At 37.3% G+C, this 14627-nt stretch overlaps 1 protein-coding gene across 2 annotated transcripts in view; it reads right to left on the bottom strand.

Moving 5' to 3' along the window:
* LOC132139611 (rho guanine nucleotide exchange factor 28-like) overlaps positions 1–14627 on the bottom strand; it is a 66941-nt gene that overhangs the window by 29804 nt on the left and 22510 nt on the right. The window contains exons 1-15 of one of the 2 annotated variants that reach the window (XM_059548092.1): positions 11268–11620; positions 9520–9608; positions 7741–8027; positions 6558–6753; positions 6301–6415; positions 4504–4546; positions 3897–3998; positions 3254–3377; positions 2368–2503; positions 2118–2173; positions 1809–1869; positions 1536–1662; positions 908–1026; positions 663–803; positions 328–578 (exon numbers count right to left, since the gene is read on the bottom strand). In XM_059548092.1, coding sequence (XP_059404075.1) covers positions 328–578; positions 663–803; positions 908–1026; positions 1536–1662; positions 1809–1869; positions 2118–2173; positions 2368–2503; positions 3254–3377; positions 3897–3998; positions 4504–4546; positions 6301–6415; positions 6558–6753; positions 7741–8027; positions 9520–9608; positions 11268–11352 — 1932 coding nt within the window. In that variant the 5' untranslated portion in view covers positions 11353–11620. Of the gene's footprint in view, positions 1–327; positions 579–662; positions 804–907; positions 1027–1535; positions 1663–1808; positions 1870–2117; positions 2174–2367; positions 2504–3253; positions 3378–3896; positions 3999–4503; positions 4547–6300; positions 6416–6557; positions 6754–7740; positions 8028–9519; positions 9609–11267; positions 11621–14627 lie in introns of those variants that run through there. The other variant, XM_059548094.1, reaches the window with a different exon arrangement.

Genomic DNA, 14627 nt, shown 5'->3' with positions numbered 1-14627 from the left:
GATAGTTCATATACATGTGTGTGTGACTAGTACTTAGTATATATGCAAGCGTGTTTCATATGTGTGCGTGAATGAAGTTTGATTTAAGCCCTAAATGACTCCTTTAATGTTAATTTCAGCACCTGAATTAATATGAACTAGCATTAATAAAAACAAAAAAAACATAGAAACAAATATATTGATTACTGTTAGTAAATGTTAACTCATTAACTAACAATAAACTAATGTAACATCATTACAAGTATTACGATTCAATTGATCAGGACCCTGAATTTGAATTATGTAATCGTACAGAAATATATACGACTACTACTATAATTAATGTACCTGTTGCAGAAAGATGTCACCCACATGGAGGATGAGGTAGTTCTTGCTGCTGTTGGGCTGAACGCAGCTTTGCCGCCGTTCCTTCATCGCTGAAAGGAAGTCACGGTGGAGGAGAAGCAGCTCATCTAAGCAAGGGAAAATCCGATCAATAGTGTCCGCATCCAGTCCGACTTCTTCCCGCATTCCCCGCCTGAAGACCTCCGCCATTATCACGAGCGTCTGTACGTGATGGAGCTCGGTCTGCATGAACTCTGAGTAAGACCAAGAGTACAAACACTTTCAAATGATGTACAGAATTAAATTGAACAAAACATTTTAGGTGAGTTTCAGCTGACCGTAAATGACATCCTGTCTCTTGACGATGCGTTTTTCTTGCATCTTACAGAACTGGGGCTCTACCGCTAGACTCCATGACTCCGCCTCCAAATCCACAGCATTCATTACCAGCTCATTCTGTAGAGGGGAATCTACAGAGTCTATGGAGAGGTGGGATACACATACGCACTTTTTTAAAGTTATTAAGGCAAACTTACTGGGTTACTGGTAGGAATTTCCACCATCAAATGCCCAGCTGTTTTACCTTCAATAAGAGAAGAATCAGTGGATGTTGAGGACTCCAATGTTTGGAGGAGCTCCTCTTGTTGAATAGTGTTCTGCCATGGGGAAGCGTCACTATCTGCTTCTGGGCTACCACAAAGCCTGATGGGAAATAAATGGCATTAATGTTCATTACAACACCAAGGAATGCTAAACACTCTTGTTCATTTCAACAAATAGAAACTTTGGGCACTTATGCTGTCTTGGCTTAATGTAATGCCCATCCAAATATTGAATATCCAAACAGTTATTGATTCGCTTCAGGAGACCTTTATTCACCCCCAGAGCCATGTGGGACATCAAGGTCAAGTAGCAATTATTTACCATTTACAGAGGAAACAAATTGATAAAAGTTAGTCAGCTTGTGTTGAGACTACATGCATTTCAATATTATGTCTGAAATTGTCAGATTGAAAATAAATAAGAATGTTGCAGTTATTTTCAGTCAGAAATGTACCTTTTAACTTTTAATATTTTAATAATAAAAAAAAGAAATCCTCTCACTCGAGTTGATTTTTGCAGTATTTTGGTGATTGGGCATATTACAGCATTAACAATAAATTGATCTAGTTAGTTTTTGGTTGAATATTGCAACACAAAGAGTTTCAGACCTTTCTGTGACTGCAGGCACACTTCTAGACAGAGGGCAAAGAAGAGGTGTAGAGTCTCGTGATGTCATCACAGGAAGAGAGGCGGAGGTCTGAGACGACGACGAGGAACTTTCACGCACTATAAAATCTAAATGTGACAGACAAAAAGGTGAGAGCAAATCCAAAACAAAACTGTGCCTGCCTAAAATTGGATTTGAAAGGATTTTCAATGAGATGATAGCATGAGTCATATCGATTTTCCTTTACATATTTTATTAAGGTGGTAAAACTCACTCTGAGGGAGGGAGGCTGTCCTGCTTTTTACTGTCATAACAGAACATTTGTCTTGAGGTTTCTGTAAAAGAAAGCATGATAAGTATATATTTTTTGAAACTTAGCATTACTTCTTCGTTTGATACACTGATTAGCAGAATTCAGTATTGTAACAATAGGGCTCATTACAGAGCCTCTGTACTTTGTGTATGACCAAACATGGGCAAACATGTCTCTAGGTTTAAATATTAAACTTAGACAATGTAGTTCAAGACAAAAAAAAAACAACAACAACAACAACAACAACATGTAATCACAAGCACAGTCCACCTTCAGGCATGGCACAGATGAGTCCTTACAGCCCTTATGGATGCTAACTGCACAGTCTAAGAGTCAAGAGAAATATAAACAAATCAGAAGAAAGAACAATAATATAAAATACAGATAACACTTAATAAATCAACTGGCAGACTTCCAAGACCTAAATTTTCCAAATCATAAAAATAGATCAAATGAAATGACTCATTTCAAACCTCCTTGTCTTAATATCTTATTATTTAAAAGATCTGGACAAACTCACATGTGCAGTGGAGGACCTCTTTCCCAGGAGCTGGCTTGCCGCAGATCTCACAAAGTGTCGACCCCAGGACAGATCCAGCTGTGAACTGATGTCCATTGACCTGCTTGTCTTTGGTCTCTCTCTCTTTTCCTTTCCCCTTAAAGAACCAAGAAAAAGCCATCAGATCACTGACAGACCACATCACCATCTGCCATGACTGCACGTAAAACTCAACATGTTCATCTCTTCAAGTTTTCTGCTTGTTAAGTTAGTCTAAGTCTCACATGCTTGTGTGACAAAAAAAGAAAAAGGCCATGGGAGAGTTTGCTGCTAGTAAAACAGTTACAGCCAGAAGAAGGTTTAATTATTAAAGAGACACCTTTGGTTGTTTTCCGGTCGAACGATCAGTCTTTAACACCAATTTCTTTTTCATACATCATGAATGGCTATTAAAGGATATTGTGTGCAAAAACCAGGAAGAAATACCTGTGTATAAAGTAACATGTATTGTATAAGGTTTTATTATATAATATTATATTATATATTATATATTTTAACACATTGCTTATATGTAATGAGGTAAAATATGATTACAATTTAAAATAAATGTTCTATTTTAATATTTGAAAATGATTTAATTTTCCTCCAAGTAACATTTCTTATTATCAATGTTGAAATCGGTTTTGCTTAATATTTTTGTGAACTTCAAACAATGCTATTTTTGTGCTCAAAAAACAAACTTAGAAAATAACAGCATTTGTTTGAAATAGAAATCTTTTGTAACATTATTAATGCCTTCACTGTCACTTTTGATAAATTTCATTTACCCTTGCTGAAAGTATTATCTAACTGAACCCAAATGTTTTGAACAGCAGTGTATAAATATACTTAACGTGTGCATGTTTACCTTGTTCTTGTTGCGAGTGCTATACATTCGGCTCTTTATAAAGCTGAATGTGCGACTGACTTTGCATTTTTCTGACACTGTTTTGGAAGGGATGATATATTTGTCCCATTCCTCTTCCTCAATCCTGGAAGACAAAAGCCCGCTTAGATTATTCACCTGGTGTGCACTATAAATCACAAACACGTGCTTGTCCAGTGAGTGTTTAATGATAACACAGCTTTTACTTTCAGACCATGATGCAGTGGCTGGCTAGTTTCATTAATGCATTTGTTTCAGAGTAAGTCAAGCATTATTTTCCAGGCAGTAGGAAAATTAATAATTAGTCATCACCCTCCGTGCCATAAATAATTAGGACATACCACCTGAGCAGTGCGGACATTCTCTGCATTTCTCACATACCTGATTAGAAATCTTTGCTTAGTGGGAGGTGTGTTGTAAGACAAGGACCACAGTTAGGTTCACAAACAGTGTTATTACATATTGAGTGAAGTGACAGCATCATTAGGAGTTTTACGCAAACATTAATAAGCATTAGACATGATTTCATGCTGGTGGGTGACGGTGCATTCTGGTTAGGTTATTAAGACGCTCATGCCAAGTGTTGTTGGTGTTTTGGGGCTACTGGGACTCTGTATTGACATACTCTTTGAGGAATTCAGAGAGCGTGAGATGTTGGAGGGAGTTGGCCAGCTCTGCACTGGTCTCGTCGTCAGCCGACTGAGCACGCCTACGAAACCTTAACTCCCTATAGAGGTACAGTACAGCACTCTGAGTGTTTATACACACAGCAGAGCCACGCATTTACATTTCAATGTATCAGACACACATATTGTCTCTAGAGGGCGCTATTGTGCTTTGCTGTAAAAAAAAGTGAGGAAAAACAAAATGTGGGGAATTAAAAAAAAAAAAACTTGAAATTAAGTTGACATATGGACGATGACGATATATGAGCTGCAATAAAACATACAAAGTGATCTTATCACATAAACTGTAAGTCAATCACCAACTACTACATGCATATCTTTGTGTCAGTTGACATTAATGTTTTTGCTCATTAAGAAAAATAAAAAAAAGGTTGACCCATGAAAAGGCGCCACATCCTTCAAATCAACCCAAAAAGCACCCTGTCACCTGGCCACCATGTTATCAGGGACACTGGAGAAATCTTCTCAACTGTTGTATTCTCTGTTTAATACCCAATACAGGGTTCAGAGGAGATGACAGTAGAGGTTGTTCGAGGTCTGAATTACCTTTTCTCTTGAGGCTGCTCTGATGTGCTGCAGGCACGATGTTCTGTGGAAAAGAGAACACAGGTGCTGATATAAAAATTAGATTATACTCTAAAATTGGGGTTTTATCATTTAGGTTGCTTCTGTCAAGACCACTTTTGATGGCTTTTTAAATACTCATAAAGGAACATCTTTGAGAACTTACAACAGGTTTCCTTATAGACTTGATAAACAAATTCATCTACAGACTGATGACGCAATCCTTCCTTTTCAGCGTCATCTTATCAAATAATGATGAAACCCCTTGAGGGTGAAGGCAGACACACTGCAATTAGGCTTCCACAACCAGAGAGCAAAGTCAAGCCATGGAGATTTGCACCCTCACGCATACTGTACACACACCAGACCAGTGTTGTTACTGTTAACCAAATCTAAAACTATTAAAAACGCTTTTAGATCATTTAAACAAAACTGACATAAAATACAATATACAGATTAGACGAAAAATGTAAACATTAAAAATGTAATGACTGAGTTATAAAATTCAAATAAATAAACACAAATTAAATGACAATCGAAAATATAAAAACAAAAGCCAATTCAAAAATTAATAAAAACTGAGATATAAATAATAATAAAATGACACTGACCCAGACACATACACAAACACAAAAACTCATTCATTTTCAGAAATCAGTTTCTCACACATAAACACACAGAGTGCTTTCAGCAGCAGAAGTGTTGTGCTATGTTGAGCGAGCATGTGAGCAGGCGAGCAGGCGAGCAGGCTTGGCCGTACTTACTAACAGGGTTGAGCAGAGACAGAGATTTAGACAGAGACAGTGCCTGAAGGAGAGACCTGCTGCCACTGCTGCTGGAGCGGGCGCCATCTACAGGACACAGCGGACATGACACTCACTACAGCCAGCACTACTCTACAAATACATTCTGTGCTGGCTTTAAATGGAAGGATTTGCAGCAATTATGCAATGTTATAGCAGAAAAAGACAAAATTAGGTGATTTGATCCTCTGTTCATGATGCCTGGATCATCAAACAGCAGAACATTTTGGCGATCTCAAAACCAAACATGCAAACATGCTAGAAAATCCAACTTAAGCAGGTAGCTGTGTTATGAAACATGGTAGGTTTTCTTTAGCTGGTCATTAGCTGTTCATAAGATTCACTGTCGGCTGGACAACAAGCGTTCAACGTTCCAAAAACCAGCCGAATCATTTGAAGCTGCTTATACAATGTATGGATTGCTGATCCATGATGGTTTAGATGCTTAAGAACAGTTTAGACCAGCTACCACATAGAAAGAACATGATTACAATCTTGAATTGGTGTTTTCAGCAGGGATGATGCCCAAAAACAGCTTTGGTTCTGAGTATATCTGTTAGTAGTGTGTCCGTTCACTACAGTTTTGTTAGTGACTATGAAACATGCTTCTAACAACCTATGATCAAGTGTAAAGGCAACATGTTAGTGTCCAGAAATTATTTCTAACAGCATAATAACCAAAAAGGAATCTCATCAGAAATGTCCTATAAACATAATAATAAAAAAAGAAAAGTGATTTTAAATTAGTCACAAATCCTATCATCCTTTAAAAGCTCATCATGCTTAAAACAGCAATTTGTGACTTAGTATGTGATTTATAAATATCTCAGAATAAAAGGGCTTTTGTTTATGCGCTGTGATTCATGTTTGACTTGACTTCCTGTCACCTGACCCTGAAAAACCTAACCTTTGCAAAAACACACATCATTTGGGAAAATGCAAGTAAAGTGAGAGGTGGAAGGTGAAAGGATCTGACCCTGGTTGAGGTCGGTAGGTGGAGGTTGGGCATCCCTAATAAATCTTGGAGGCAGCAGGCTGATTTTGGGGGATGTGTAGGAATACGAACGGAGACGGATGCCCTGCTCAATATCCTGAAAAAATAAATAATTAACATTTTCTATCCACAGTGCTCACAAATGTAGTAATGACCATCATGTGTAGTAGCTGTAGTCAGATATCTGTATCTCTGCATAGTTTGCCTCAGTGTAGGGAACCAGGAAAAAAGTGTGGTACCTTTGCAGGGGTGGGGTTGCAGGGTGAGGAGGCGGAGTGTGAACGCGTGCAGGTAAGATCAGGGGCGGGGCCAGATATAACCCGATCATCTATGCTGTTTTTGAGCTCAGGCTGTGGCCGGGGGAGGGGCTTCTTCATTAGAATGTCATCATCATCATCCTCCTCGCTGTCCATTTCCAAGGCCACCAGACTCGGGCTTAGAGAGAGGATTGGACTTCTAAAAATTCTCAACAACTACTGTGAGTAAGACGAGCATCACTTAACGCTTTGTAAATAATTCATACATTTTGTGTTTGGCACAAACACTCCTCAGACTATGGTGAAATATCACAGCAAGGCAAATGTTTTAAATCATGGAAACATTTTTAAACTGATTCTGGACTTTTGCATAAAAACTGCATTCCTGCTTTATAAGGCAAATGCATCCAGCAGACAGAGCCAGGTAAAGCCTGCGTTTGTTTTTGTATTTTTCTTGTCTAGTTTACTCAGTCACAGTTCTTCTTCCAAGTTTTAAAAGGTCTAAACAAAATGTCCTTAAAATGTTTTCTGAACAGTGACGGTATCATGCTCTCAGCAGCCAGGAATTCATTGTGTAAAACACATGTGGTCCGCACAAACCATGTTTATTCTTGCTGTAAGTGAATCTGAGTTTGATGTACGAGTTGTTTTGTCATGTCATGCAACCTGTCCATGTTGGCATGTGCCTGATTTGGCTACTTCAAATCACTGTGAAGTATAAACCGAAGCCATAAACTAGTATTCAAAAGCTTGGGGCTGGACATTTTTGGGAAATAAATTGATTATTATTGATTATTCACCAAGAACGCATTAATTTCATCAAGAGTGACATTAAAGACATTGACAATCCAACAAATGATTTACACTTCAAAATCATGATTTCTACAAAAATGAAATATTTCATGAGCACCAAAGCAGCATATCAGAATGATTTCTGAATGATCATATGACACGGAAATATATTTTTAAGTGTAATTTTTTCATGCATATTTGATCATACATGCAGCCTTGGTGAGCATAATACACTTCTTTCAAAAACATAAAAAAATAAAATAAAATCTCACCAACCCCAAACGGCAGTCTATAAAGTGTACAGTGTCAAATTTTAAACACCACCTGCAATTAAATGACTGTCACAACAAAACATCAATGTTAGCATGCTTACCTTAGGTCACATGGCTCTGTAGGTGAGCTTGAGCTGTTATATGTCAGTTCAGCAGGTCGTGTGGCACATATGAGTCTATCCAGCATCAGTCCCGCTGGAGAGGTGGGAGAGAAAGTACAAGAAGCATGCTGCCATCCTCTCTGACCATCATCTTTAATCGCTGGAGGCATATCTATAGTCCCTGGTGACAAGACCCCCGTATCTGACATTCTCCACACACCGCTATCTGTCCCAGAACTGTCCTCTGTGACACTTGTAACAGCATACTTCATATTGAGGTCATTGTCCTACACCAGAAGAGAAAACAAACAAATATTTAAAGGGTTAGTTCGCCCAAAAATGAAAACAGTAGGCAAACTCATAAGTCATCCACCTGGAACTGCTTCCGTGTACAACAGTGAGCACAAGCTACATTAAAGTGATTATTACATTTGGAATATGGATATTTTTCTTATAAAAACGCATCGATTCGCTAAAGGAGGACTTTTTTTTTTTATTGATGGGCACTTTTTTTTAACTTTTTTTGGACTGATGCATGATTGCCATGAAACATCTTGAAAGATCAAAGACAATTTTTAATGTAACTGACTGGATTCATCTCAAAGAAGAAATTCAAACACACATAGGATGACTTGAGGGTGAGTAATTTATGGCCTAATTTAAATTTTGGGGTAAACTAACCCTTTAATGTAGCCTGGGAAAACCCATACTACTTCCGTCGAATTTCAATTCTCTCTACAGAATAGTCTGGCAAAGAGAACTATCTAGCTCGTTTCTGTGCCGCCGAAATCGCGGCACCAATCAGAAACGTTGAGGCGGGGTTTACACGATGACGACAGCGCAGCGACGGTAAAGCAGATTTTGTACATTACAAAGATGGATGCTGCAGAGGAACATTCGTTCGAAAACTGCTATCGCGTCTGTTTTAAGTGATTTAAACTTTAACTTTGCGTTAAAACCCGAGCAAAGAACAACAATTGAAGCCTTCATATCTAAAAAAGATGTTATCGCTGTCTTACCGACTGGATTCGCTCTGGATTCGCTCTGCATACGTCATCTCCTTCATCGCTCTGATTGGTTTTAGGTCTATCCAATTGCGCCCAGAGGCATTTGAACGAGGTCCGTCGGTGACGCCCCTTTAGAAACGAGACGTCTAATAGGCTTTGCCAGACCCTAACTCAGTTTCAACTGAAAAGGGTCTGGTTTTAACCAGGCTACCTTTAATGTACTAAGAAAATTACAAAAGTAATGTAGTGATTTACTAGGGTTAGTTCACTTAAAAATGAAATATTTTTTCTCACCCTCATGAAAAATGTAATATGAAAAAAAAACTATTACATGCTTCTGAAAAAATTTGTAACCATTTTTGTCCATAAAGTGAAAGTTAATGCGGTCCAAAACATTACTGGTCCCCGCTGACATTTTTACGCACAAAAAACACAAGGTTGAATAAGTGATGACAATTTTTTTGTTGTTTTGTTTTGGGTGAACTATCCATTACACTAAGCCTGGTGTCTCATAAACTACAGTGTCTTGATTCATGTCAAACTAAAGACTTTTGAGGCAGTAGAAGAGTTGTGGCTTAAGTTCAGGCTACAATGTGCCAAGATCAAATAAAGTATTTCCCCAAGATTTTCAAAGAGATCAAACATAGGATAAAGGCAGTAGAGTGAAGGGAGGAGATGGGATTTGGATGGAAAATGTTACAGCTGAGTGTCTGTAGATCTGGCATACCGAGTATGCTGATTTGTAGCAGTGGCGATATGTGTGGCGTCTGACCTTAGCGGAGCCTCTGAGCATGACAGCAGCAGTGTCTGAAGAACTGAGGTGAAATGGAGTGCAGGGGTCAGGAGAGGAACACAGCTTCTCTGTCAAAACAAAGCACACTGTCAAATTGATGTGTGTGTCAATACAACTGGATGGAAATGCAGAGTCAGAGATATTTAAAAGTTTACTAATAAAAACAATAATGTGAATGACAGCACTTTACATGCTGCTGCCTTTGTTCTGTTCTATGGAAAATTTTGTGTGCCTAAGTGTTTTGACAATCTCTGAATGCCAAGATGGCAGAAGAAACCAGTAAAATAGAAAATAGCACAACAGCATAGTCTCTTTATGGCCGGTAAAGTTTTATTTTTAAGGAGGCGTTTGCTTTCCTTTTGCACAGTTAACTTTTATGTGTCTTAAAAGAAATATTTCTTTTTCACCAAATCAGCATATAAGAGCGTTTTCTGAAGTATAATAATGTGACACAGAAGACTGAAGTAATGGTTGCTGAAAATTCATTTCTAAAATAGAAAACTTTATTTTATATTGTAATGATATTTCACAATATTACTGTTTTTACTGTATGTTTAATTCAAATAAATGCAGTGTTGGTGAGCATAAGAGAGTATAATTATTTCTCACACAGTAGCATGTACATTTATAATTATTCATTTAGCACACACGTTCATGCTTTTACTTTTACCACTTCTATTCATAATTTTAAATTGACTTGCAAATAACCAACTTGTAAAGCAAATCTGCTATTATCTTAAAAAAATATCTGAGAACTCCATTAATACACCATAAACTATGAAGAAGAAACCTCTGAATTATAAATTATCTTCTGGGCAAACGTACAAAATTTGTGGTCCCAAAGCAGTCAAAGTGGCGTAGTGTGTAAAGAAAATGGAAGAAACAGACATTCAGCCTCACACACACACACATGATATTGACCTTTACAGCTATGTGCAGAAACACAAACTTACACATGCACCTATCCATTCACATGACAAAAACTTCCACCGACATTGCCAAACAGACACAAACACATCAAGATTCAATGTTCAAGGGAGAGGTATGTATATGTTGGCACAAGATCATCTGTGTGTGTCTTGGTAAAGATGAGTGTGTATGTTTAAGTGAAACTGGGATTCAGATAACTTGCAGGGGCATCCCGTCATGATGGATGCATGTGAAGGTCTTCCAACAACAACGGAAATGCCAGATAGTGATGTACACTCCACACACACACACACACACACAAGCTGGATTATGCTGTTTTAATTTCAAATGGTTAATCACTCACTTAATTTGACCTGTGACTGGCAGTTTAGTTTTACTCTTGCGTAGATTGTACCTCTGAATACAGCATTTCTGGTCACGATGACTAAACACACTTTTGAGGTAAGAAATGAAAGACCAATACCAGTGAAATAACCACTTTAATATCCTATCAAAAACATCTCACTGCAAGCCTGGCTTAAAATTCCCATTGTACAGAACTAGAATCAGCTATCTGAGCTCTGACTCACTGCTGAATTAAGCTTGTAAAGCTGCCCTGCACCACAGACCAAAAACAATGAACAGAAACACACAAACTAAAGTCATGTGAGACAACCAAAGTTTTTAATCTGTGTATGTTTGCTTTCCTTAAGCATTATATATATATATATATGTGTGTGTCTTTGTTGCATGCATCATTCATTCAGACAGGTTCTCTCACTCTCTCTTACTCGCTCTCTCCATTGCTCTCTAGTTACCTGCTTTTGATGTCCGTCTCCGGATTCTCATCTTTGGGAAGGATGGCCATGAGTAGTTAAACGGAGAGTCTGAATCGGAGTCCATGTTTTTAATCTTCCTTAACTGCTCCGTTTTGTGAAACACATAACAGTAAAATCAACAAGGAGTTACGCAGGAGTTTGAGAACACCTTTCTGAAAAAAGCAGATTCCTCAGATCAGCATTGAGGAGATGAGTCCACGATCGCTTGTGCTCATGTTGAAGAAGGTGGGCTCAGACTTGACACTCTATACTCTCACATTTTTTTGTTGCAGGGAGAGTCAGGATTCAAACTGGACCTGGGAGAGCACGAAGGAGGATTTTTTAGACTAAGGTGTCAGTAGGAATCTGAAAGGTCAGCCAAGGTTTATGAATCATTAACCATAAACGCTAATAAAACCCCATGAGGTCCTGGGATGCAAAAGGACACACACCTCCTCTTGATCTTTATAAAGAAAACTGCAATTTCAACGTGGAACAAATCTCCATAATAATTTTTTCATGAATTCATGATGCAAAGTAACCTAATTTGTAAGGCAACTTCTCACAGGCAGGAATGAGTTAAGTATCGCCTCAAAAACAGTACAAGGGTGGCCCAAACTGACTTGCAACAAACATTACTTAATTTTAAAAACAATCCCAGAGTGGTGGCCCACAGTATAATCTAGAACATGATCTAAAATCTCTATTTAAAACATGAGTTTACTGAAAAATCAACATTAGTCTTGCTGAGCTGATAGCTAACGATAACTAAAATATATCGGTAATAATATTGTACCTGTATATAATAAAATATTCATTTATATGAACATAACATTGAAATTAAACTATAATCTGCAACAAAATAAAACCTAAACCTAGAAAAAGTCGACCCTACACATGCAAATTAACACCAAATCAACCTCCAGTCAATCCTACAAAACCCAACTATACATAAAGTACCCACACATTCAACAGCTCAACTGAATCTGACATAGACCCAACTCACAAAATCAAACCCACTGAAACACAACAGTAAATCTACTAGTTCAAAAGCCAAGTCACCCCCAGCCAGGAACTTTTAAAATACAGCCAGGTGTGTGTGTGAGTGTGTGTCTTAGACGAGATGAATTACTCTCTGCATGTGGAGGACATTCAGACTCTGTTAGCGAACCACTCAGTGTGTGTATTTATCCATCCTTCAGCGGAAACATGCGCTCCAGTAATCCAAACAGCAGACTCATTCAGTTCACCAAAGGTCTCAAAAACCAACAAAAGACTTTTCACAGGTTATTTTTACCATAAGTCTGCTGCAACTCAATTATATATGTCTGTTTAGAAAATCCTCCTTATGAAGACAGATCTTCTGAAAGGTGAAGGTGAGTAAACAAAAATGTCACATTAAATTCCTTTTTTCTTATATCCGCTCATCCATATTCAGATTCCCTTACTTCGATGAATTGTCCATTCAGTTTAAATAGAGACCTCCAAAAGAGTTTGCTTCCAGTCTGCCTGCTCGTTTTTGTGTGACTGTTTTAGTCTCTCATGAAATCTGGGCTCCAACCCCAGCTTTCTCCTCCCTCTGCCTCCAGAGTTTTTAGTGGCTAACTGTCTGCGTGTGAGAGACTGGGTTTGTGTTTAAAACGAGAAAAAGGGAAATGTTAGCTCAATATTGCTCAGATTATGAGAATAGGTTGCATATGTGAGTGTGAATGAACAAATATTCTTATAATCATTATCATGGGTAAGTACTACTTTTCAAATTTTTAGAGTCAAAACAAGATTATTTTAGGGAAATTGATACACAATTATGCTACACTTATTACAGAGAAGATCAGCTCAAGTTTGATCAACCCAAAGTCATTTAATAAAACTCAAGGCATTTTCATCTTTTGTGTTGTGCATTTTGTTCATTTTAACATTTAATTTAAAATGTACTACTTTCCTACATTTTCTTTCCTTAACCCTTTCACGCATAGTGGTCACTACAGTGGACAGCTATTAAAAAAGCATTTCCTTGAATTTGCACGGGTTTTTATGGCAAAGTTGCACATCAATCTCTTCATTGGACCCTGGTGCATCATCCTATAAATTGCAACCAAGTGGCAAGCCTTTGTGTTTCGATTTTTTTCCCCCTCCAAACCAAGATGGCCAAGGGCCAGTCAGACATGCCAAGTTGCTCCAGAATATCCACCCATTCCTTCTATCCTAGGAGACTCTTGTAGGTAAAAAAAAATATTGCAGCATAAAGCAATATCTACTGAGTCATATCACAGTAAAATTTTCCCAAGTTTTGATTTTAGATTGAGAGAAAACTCTGATTAATCACATGTCCACTGTAGTGGACGTCATGCATGCAATGGCTATATTTCAGCTACAATTCATAATTATAATGTGAATATTGTTTTTGAAATTTAAAACTTAAAAACTTAATATGCATTGACTTTTTCTACTGTAAATAAATGTATTTGTATTATTAGAATGTAATTTTCATTGACATCGAAAAAAGTCATGTGATTACATAATGTATGACACTTGTAATGCATTACTTTACTTGTTAAATTAAATCAAAAAGTAATCTGATTTTATAATGCATGTTATTGTAATGCGTTTTTTTACTAATAACATCACAAAGTAATCTGATTATGTAATGCATGTTACTTTTAATGCGTTTCTTTACTCATAACATCAAAAAGTAATCTGATTACATAATGCATGTTACTTGTAATGCGTTTCCTTTCTCATAACATCAAAAAGTAATCTGATTATGTAATGTGCATTATTGTAATGCGTTTTTTTACTCATAACATCACAAAGTAATCTGATTACGTAATGCATGTTACTTGTAATGCGTTTCTTTACTCGTTACATCAAAAAGTAATCTGATTAGGTAATGCACATTACTTGTAGTTAATTACTTGTTAGATCAAAAAGTAATCTGATTAGGTAATGCATGTTACTTGTAACACATTACTTTACTTGTAACATCAAAAAAGTAATCTGAATGGGTTATGCATGTTACTTGTAATGCGTTACACTGATCATTTCAGATGAGATTGAAAAAACATATCGCTAGGTTTTCTCAGAGGGTGGCTATGATAGAAATGTGCATGTCCATCTTGAACATAATCATAATTATCAGCTAATAAGGGTAAATCTCCATACTCTGGTGCACTGGAGGGAGCATCTGAGTGGTTTCCACAGTTGTACCTTGACAGGCTGTAGAAAATTCTGATGGAATCACGTCCTCATGTTCTGATATCATAGATACACGAAGTGCAACTTGTATGAACTTGTATGAAGCCATTGCAATATTTAGCATTTATATTTTTTGCATATATTTTATAGTTTTCACATTATTTG

This window comes from Carassius carassius, chromosome 4 (genome assembly GCF_963082965.1).
Source record: "Carassius carassius chromosome 4, fCarCar2.1, whole genome shotgun sequence".
Lineage (NCBI taxonomy): Eukaryota > Metazoa > Chordata > Actinopteri > Cypriniformes > Cyprinidae > Carassius > Carassius carassius.
This window is presented reverse-complemented; position numbering and strand designations above follow the sequence as displayed.